Source organism: Rhinichthys klamathensis, unplaced genomic scaffold (genome assembly GCF_029890125.1).
Source record: "Rhinichthys klamathensis goyatoka isolate OS25496 unplaced genomic scaffold, OSU_Roscu_1.1 h1tg000174l_1, whole genome shotgun sequence".
Classification (NCBI taxonomy): domain Eukaryota; kingdom Metazoa; phylum Chordata; class Actinopteri; order Cypriniformes; family Leuciscidae; genus Rhinichthys; species Rhinichthys klamathensis.
In genome coordinates, this window is record NW_026606704.1 from 507,876 (window position 1) to 516,784 (window position 8,909).

Below are 8,909 nucleotides of genomic sequence, written 5' to 3' on the forward strand. Positions count from 1 at the left end.
ATCTGTGATTTATGTAGGCATAGAAGTGTATACAGTAAATAAAAGTGTTTATAGTAAATGCTCAGTTATGCCAGTAATCTACAATAGTGGCCAAAAGCGATGCTCGGGGGATGTTTGATTTTAACTACCATACAATCTTGATTAAACCATCAAAATATGAGGGAAATATTTTATATTTTTAAAATATTCTAAATATGAGGCAAGAACAAAGCAGTAAACTTGGTTAAGGTATTTATCTGACACAATTATTTGTCAGAAAAGGCAAAAACTACAGCATACATTGACTACAACATAATCAGTCTCTTATTTTTGTCATGTGTTCATAATTTCTATGCATGACCAAAAATGATGGCATGTTTCATTGCTTAGTCACAAATAAAACAATTGACTCGTGCAACATGCATACAAAATCTTTACCAAATTTTTAATCATATTTGAATAAAGGGCATGTACATTTTCCTAGGCCGGACATCACGTTTGGCCGCTACCTTATTTAAACAGTTTTTTTTTTTTTTTTAATCCCCATATATCCTCAATAATCATGACCTACTGGAAAAGAAAATTGATGAAATTGCAGGGGTCTGAAGGTGAAATATGATTGAGAAATATAAGTGAGATGATCTGTTAACACATTCACAGTAAGGACAGATGAGGTTTGTCTGTCAGACAGTGTTCAGATCTTGAGAGACTGTCATTAATTTAAAACTTGCAGCTCTGTAATGTGATGGAAAAAATATGCAATGCTTTTGAATAATTGAAAAGCCGTCTGTCTTGTAAATAATATCAATAGTTCATAGATTTATGAAATGTTCACTCAGTGTTGATTTTAAACAAGGAGAAAGCATGCAGGTAAAATCCTTAAATTGATATTTTTCCCCTTAAAAAAAAAGTGCATTATGTATAAAGAACATGTTTGGGCTGCAAAGATACATACCATTAATAGTCTCTCGATGTCACACAGTATTTTGTCAAGCAGAGCGAAATGGCTTTCATCCAAAGGAACTTCAAGGCTTTTCTTGGCAGAGTCATTTATTTCGCATACAGCTTATCAACATTAAATGTTTCGCTTCCTATGCAGAGGAGGTCTGCTTTAGTGAATAAATCACCTCGACAAAAGAAGCCTGCATGATCATTAAGTGTGTAAATGAGTTCATAAAAGCTGTTTGCTTATGTATTCAAGCTGTCAATGTGTCAACATAACTAGACGAGCTATGAGCGCAGTAATGTTGACCGCTGTTAATCTAAGTATGCCATGTAGCAGAACTTCATTTACATAGATAGACTGACATTTGCAAACGAATAGCAGCAGTCATGAGTTTCAGCATTTCTCCAAGAGCTGACGTTGTTATCTTCAGGAATTATTCCTGTCTGGTTAATGCAGACATATTAAAAAAGTAATGATGCTGAAAACTCAGCATTGCATCACAGGAATAAGTTACATTTTAAAATATATATTCAAATTGCAAAAAAGTTATTTTCAATTGTAATAATATTTCACAATATTTCTGCTTTTACTGTATGCTTGGTCACATTAATCTAGCTTTGATGAGGAGAAGAGACTTTAAAAAGTCCAAACTTGTGACCCCCAGTGTGTATAAACTCACTTTCAACTGCTTTTTCTCCAGAAAATGTCTTAATATGTGTAAATATTTGTATGAACAAAAAAAGATTCAACAACTGGGACAAACTGAAGAAATTTCACAGATGTTTGACAAACAGAAATGGAATAATGAGTCCCTGAACAAAGCGGGCGAAACTGTTCAAAGTTAAATGTGTATCTTGTGAGTCTATGCAAGCTTGAACACAGAATAAAAAACTAAAAACAGTAATTGCGATTTTTTCATCTCACAGCAATTCAGATTTTTTTTCTCTCAATTGCAAGTTTACATCTCACAAGTCTCTAGTTTTTATCGTTTATAGTTTTTGTCTTCCACGAGACACTTGCAAGTTCTCAAACACGTCTGAGGTCACATGGTTTGGCTCTGCATTGCATTATGGTTCATTGCTCTGTTCACACATGCAGTCCTTGGCCGTTTCTCAATATGCGTTCTTGTCTGTACTTGTGTTCTTGTGGACTTGTGAAACGTCATCAGTCACTGCCCAAGTACTGTTCCAATTCAAAGTTCACATCTAGCCAAGTCCAGTTCAAATCCCCGGATGTGTTCTTGATCCGCCCCGTTTACCGAGGATGCATCGAGAGGTTACTTGTGCGGACTTGAGACAGCCAGGTATCCCAGAATGCATCTCGCACCAACCAGCAAGCGTCAATAGCAGAGGAGAAAACCCGCGTAATATCAAAATACTACTGTTATTGTGTCATGAAATGTCATTTTAAGAGTGTTTCAGGCGAGAATGTAGTTGTTTAAAGCTCAAATCTGTGGTTTATTTATAAAGATAGCGCCTATTTGAAAAATGTCTCTGACGTTTTCGGAGTTGTGACATCCAGGTGTTCACCGCAGGTGTTCAACGCTCATCAACCCCGACTGGAACAGCTTTTCCTCGGCTAGTGCTTCTGACGTTTGCCGCTGGCTCTGATGTCTCTAGTCTAGTGGATAAACTTGACGTATAATTCGTCTTGTGTATAAGTCGATCTTTGGTCTCATTAAACTATAGTTTGTTCCATGGCAAAAAGTTTCATAACTTTATATATTTAGGCTATTTACCTTTAACTTTGTAGCCTATTAGAGAGCTTACTTATGTTTGAATTGTTTGCCTTATTTATCATTGTAGATATTATTGATCATTAAAACTGACATTTAACAAAAAGAGACAGGGTTGTGTAATTTTATTTTATATACTTTAAAATATATACATTTTTTATATTTATTTCAACATTCTCTTCACTATATGTACAATAAAATAAAATGACACAACCCTGTCTCTGTTTGTTAAATGTCAATAAAAATAAATAATGTTTCATATTTTTAAAATGAAAACAAAAAGATCATGTTCATGTTGTTATAAATATATGCAGTGAAGATAATACGCGTTGCCTGAACCGCATGGTCATTAGGCTACTATGTTTAAGATATTTAAATGAAAAGAGGCAGGGTGGTGTTTTATAACATATTTCGTTTTATTGTTGACAAAAAGAGGCAGAGTTGTAGCATTTCGTTGTATTCTTGCCTAAAATATACATAAAGATAACCGGAGTAGCCAGAGCGTGCTGAGTGACGCGATCAAGAACGCACTGTTCCATTTCCAGACTAACCGGACTCGCGTCCTCGGGAGTTCGTTCTCCTGAGTCGAACTTGGCAAGTCCGAACTACCAAGGACGCAAGTCCGAAGTTTGCGTACTTGGTATTGAGAAACGGCCCTTGTGTCCCCGCAGTCAGTAGAAAGCTCTCTTTAACGATACTTGAGCTTTATTTTGGGAAAATGACACAGACGTGTCTGACCATATATACTGTAAATCCACAATGTTAACGTTGTCGTCACAGTGTTTAATTATTTTAAAAAGACAGTTTTTCCATTTCCTGAAAAGGCAACACAAGCTCATTGGAAAAACACACCTGTGGCACCATTTTCTGAAAACACAAAATACGTAATAATATGTACGTACTGCTCCGAGACAAGAAGGTTGAGGAGCCAAATGCTGTTTTATTGAAAGGGTAATCCACAATCGTAGTCGAAATCCAGGCAAGGGTCATACACAAACAAACAATCACAACAAGGCAGGGAACATGGGCAAAAGAGTGATCCACAGAACCGGACAGAAATCCCAAAACCAAGAGACATGAACCCAGGGAGAATGCACAGAACTGCAGTTTAACACTAAACAAGACTGCAGATAATGAGAGAAAACCAGGCTCATATGGGGTGAGCTAAACAAGATAATGAGACACAGGCGAAAGTGATAATAGATGATGGTCTGGGCAAAGGATTATGGGTAATGGAGTCTGTGGATGTGTTGTGATTGTCGCATTTGCCCTGCTTAGTTGGGGACATTTAATATTCAACAATATTATTGATCTGTCATTATATGAGAACTGAACTAAGCTGGACGATGACATCACTGTTTTATATATAAATGAACTAAATTAATAACATTTTTACAACAAAAATGAACCATCACTGAACTTACTTAAGCTGGGCAATGATGTTATTTTCTTCTAGAAACAAACTTTGTTTCATTATTTTCCTGTTGTCTCTGTAAAGCTGCTTTGAAACACTCAGTATTGTAAAAAGCGCTGTATACATAAAGTTGACTTGACTTTTAGCGCCACTAACCGGACATTTCACTTCAGAACTGCGGCGATACAAACAAACCACAACGAAATGAAACGTTGCCATAATCATGTTCCTCCGTCCCGGAAAAAAACGAAACATGCTTTTAGCGCCACTAACCGGACATTTCACTTGGAGACTGTCGGAAACGTGAGCGATGCAGCGCGTGTTGTTATATGTTGTAAATGTTGCCACAGGCGTGTTTTTTTAATGAGCGGGGGCTTTGAAAAGAAATGTGTTTTTGAGACACGTTGGTGTCCAATTACATTGAGGAGAAATTATATTTTTTTGAAATTATAATTTATATTTCACTGCAAAGGTAAAACACATGAGAATAACAATAATAATTTGCTACATTTGTTGGGCTTTTCTCGGCACTCAAAGCTTTATCTCCTCAACCACCATTAACAGCATCTCAGGCTGACGGCAGATACACGTTGTTTTATTAATTATAATTTACATGCATTTTGTTTTGTTGACCACAATACTGTTGTTGATCATTTTTGAGAGGGGCACTTTTGATTCAGTTTGAGCCTCGAGTCGTGAAATTGATATGAAGTATAACACTGTTGTGCCAACCTATACCAGTACCAGTGCTAGTTTTAAAGACTTTTAAAGTTTACATTTCACATGAAGAGCAAGCATAAAATATACAGTATCTATTGTAAATGCCAATGCTCATATTTAGTAAGAAATAGTGCATCTCTTTGACAAGAAATGGGTCAATTCAATAAAAAGCATAATTAAGATATTTCCTTATTATTATTTCATATCAGGGTTCAGTGACATTTCACAATATTTTTGCATAATTTTTCACCTCTAAAGCATTGTAAACAATGTTTTGATGTTTCGAGTCTTAATGATGATATTTCTGTGCTCACGACGCTGTCATTATGGCACAGACAGAGACATCGATATGTTATTGTAATTGTGTCATGAAAAGCTCCCAATATCAGAGCCCTGTTCGACCCGGCGGAGCTCGAGTCCTGTAGGTTTCTCTAGCTGAGATGTGATCATTACACCTGACTGATGGCTTGGATGACATGTGGCCAGAGGGAGTCTGGTAAACCGCAGGTCAATTGGAAGCTGTAATAATGAGTGATGCGATGGACAGGTAAGGAGAAGAGTGATTGATATCAGATTTGCTGAGAAGTCCATTTAGACACTGGAAGTAGGTGGACAATATTCAAGAATAACTTGTGAATATTATATTAGAGAACTAAATTGGACTGAAAAAACTTGCCCAATGAAAAAGCAAATGCATGACTTATAAGTAATTATAAAAAATAATAGGTTACACTTTATTTTAAGGTGTCATTGTTACAGTGTAAAGTGCTGAGTAATATTAAGTAACTACATGTACTTACTATAGGGTTTGGGTAGGATTAGGATTTGGTTGAGGGTTAGTTGCATGTAATTATGCATAATTTACTGTATGGTAAGTACATGTAACATATGTAACAAGGACACTGTAAAATAAAGTGTTACCAAATAATATAATTGTGGCGGCGGCTACTATGCAGTATAGGTCTAAATGAGTCTTTATAAATATATGTATAGAATAGTAATACTTCAAGTATATAAGTATAAATGGAGCTATAATTCAGCACACACTTCATAGAAAGTGTTACTGGAGAACTCAAAGTATTTTAGTGCTCCAAAAATGTATAGTTTGTTGAAAAAATACTTAAAAAATATATATTATAGAATGTTAACCTATTCAAGTTGACCCAAACAAATAATGATGGATTTTTTAAATAGCATCATATGGGCTCTTTAAGGTTTCAGTTCTAGATACATTTGCTTTACTGTAATCATTCCTGTAGCTGGACTTCTGAGAAAAGACTTTTTTTTTCCTATTATGGAAAAAAGAAAAGATTTCCCCTATTATGTATATGTCCAGGTCACTCATTATAGAGTGTGTGATGGGATGAGTCCGGAGGCTCTTGGCGACGGCTGGTATTCTCAGGCCACTAGAGATGAAGATACCGAGCGCTGAGCTTCTCTGGATGGGAGATGGTCTATAGCTGATTAAGTGCTTGAGGATTGGCTCAGAATGAGCGACGAGAGCCGTTGCCCAGTGTCATTCTTCACCCGGACTGAGGGATCTTTATTTTCAGAGAATCAGAGGGACACTCGTTCCCTGTGTGAATGTTTCTCTCCGTTTCATCCTTGAATCTTTCAGAAAGAGTATTATATACTGTCCTGCTGCTGTTTAATTTTTTCTGTCACCTTTATTAAAGAGTGAATGATTCAAACTTGCATCACTAACAAAACAGCATTATGGTAATTCTACGTTTTTTTAAAATATATATATAAATGAAAAAATATTGCTAGTATCATGGTAGTCTTTGATGTAAATACCATGGTGTTCGATTGCTTTCTGCACTTCAACCTCGGGTTATCATCGTTCTAAACCCTGCTTTAACCCCACGTAGAGGAACGTGTCACACTTTTAATGTAGAAGAGGGTTAGCATTTTGTTTTACCCCGGGTTATGAAACTTTGGTGCTGTCAAACCTGCATTGCAGTGCCAAACTTGTGCAGTGTGAAATGATGCGGTGTTGACATGTTACTTGATGCTTTGCAACCAACAGCCAATCGCGTGCCTTATATTCACATGCTTTGGAAAGTCACAGAAACACCACGCTTTGTAACTATAAGCTGTGTTTCAGTATTTGCACAAAGCTAGAGCCTTTATATAAACATATCTTTTACAGCATTCATCCAATCAATGACACTGAAACCGCAAATAAGAACGCTAAAGATGTAGTACTTCAGTTCACATTTACTTTCCACCTCATCATCCAAGATGTTCATGTCTTTCTTTCTTCAGACGAAAAGAAATTAATGTTTTTTTTCTCCATATAGTGACTTCAATGGGGTCCAACGGTTTGAAGGTCCAAATGGCAGTTTCAGTGCAGCTTCAAAGTCTCGACACGATCCCAGCTACATGATTTTTTTTTGTAAAGGGCATTTGATGTCTTTGCAGGTTGGCTTTGTAAACACTGGGTCTGTTCTTCCGCCTACGTCACACTTGACCTTTCAACGTGATTACGTAATGTGTGTCGCTTCTCAGAGCTAGTGCAAGACCAGTATTCGTGGTTAAAAGTATATAAATGTTTATTTGTTTTATAAAATGGCCAATGGTTTGTCTAGATCAGACTCTTATTCCTCGGCTGGATCGTGTCAAGACTTTGAAGCTGCACTGAAACTCACATCTGGACCTTCGACCCGTTGGACCCCATTGAAGACACTATATGGAGAAACCCTGGAATGTTTTCCTCAAAAACCTTCATTTCTTTTCGACTGAAGAAATAAAGACATGAACATCTTGAATGACGTGGGGTGAGTACATTTTCAGGAAATTTTAATTCTGACGTGAACTAATCCTTTGACCCGGGGTTTAGGAGTGTGAAATGGCAGCGTATATGAACATCCAGGATTAAGTCTTAAAGGGGAACTTGGCAACTCTAGCCATTTCTTCGCTGATTTTCACTTTTGTTGGGGCGTATATTTCACAACACTGTCGTAAAAAATCTTACTTGCGGCGCCCTCCTCCCCCTTTCTAGCGCTGCTCATGTGCATGTGTTGTTATCAGAGCCGGCCAACTTTATCATGTGGAGCTACGTCTACCGATCATAGAATTATGTCAAATTGCCATAAAGCAGTTCTCGTTTCTCGCTCGTTCTCGCTTCTCACGAGACTTCCTATTTCCAACTTACCTGGACGTTAATCCCCATGTTGCAAGGATGTTTTTCCGCCTGGGAACGCTCGGCTCGGGGAAAGCCACCATTTTCACCAGAACAGGTTATTGAACCATCCAAATGATTTCTAAACGGTTTTATTAAGTTGAAATAGTTGCCAAGTTCCCCTTTAACCACGGGTAAATCATGAGCAGTGTGAAAGATGAAGCAAGATAACTGGATTTAGTTTACCCAGGGTTTATAATGACCTAGGGTTAACTATTTCAAGCGTGAAAAGGCCTAATATCATGGTGTTACCATTTGCAATCTCATTAAATCTATCCCAGGTTTATCAATATTTGCATTATGGCATGGATAATTTATTAATAGGTGGTGTGTTAGTGTCACAATCCCCAAAATATAAGCTTTCTTTTCTTTTTATAACATAAACGGTTTTGTGGTTCAGTGGTTTGATGATACACTTGAGTAAGCAGTGCATGTGTTTTCAGTTCGCCAGCGGTGGTGAACCCCGAGCTGAAGGTGGAGGAGCGTCCGCTTGTGGAGAGCGGAGAGGAGACTCCAAGACCAGACTGACATCTCTGATCACGCAGACCAGGATCTCCACTCAAGATCCTCCCATCTCCATCAACACCCAGGAGACACACATATGATGCCAACAACGGCCTGATCTGACTGGAACTGTGACTACACATCAAAATGGTTGTTCAATGCAACACACGCCAAGCAGTTGAGATTAATTGTCCCTTCATGGTGGAAAATTAAAATCAAAAGGCGATTTGATATCATTGACAAAACGGCAATACTCTCCAGAGAACATCAGCATCATCAGAACCTCACCAAGAACATGTCAAGTTCAGATTTCATCTTAAAATCAAAAGAAATATATATTTTGCTAACAGAAAATTTCGATTTTGTTTTGTTCCAAATTTGATGCAATTAAATAAGAGTTAAAGGGGTGGTTGATCACTTTTCTAAC

At 37.3% G+C, this 8,909-nt stretch overlaps 1 protein-coding gene across 3 annotated transcripts in view; it reads left to right on the forward strand.

Moving 5' to 3' along the window:
* The window catches only part of mlip (muscular LMNA-interacting protein), a 58,417-nt gene extending 49,764 nt beyond the window's left edge, over positions 1 to 8,653 (forward strand). For all 3 annotated transcript variants that reach the window (XM_056260159.1, XM_056260160.1, XM_056260161.1), the window contains exon 12: positions 8,422 to 8,653. In XM_056260159.1, coding sequence (XP_056116134.1) covers positions 8,422 to 8,583 — 162 coding nt within the window. In that variant the 3' untranslated portion in view covers positions 8,584 to 8,653. The remainder of the gene's footprint in view (positions 1 to 8,421) is intronic.
* Positions 8,654 to 8,909: the final 256 nt, after the last annotated feature.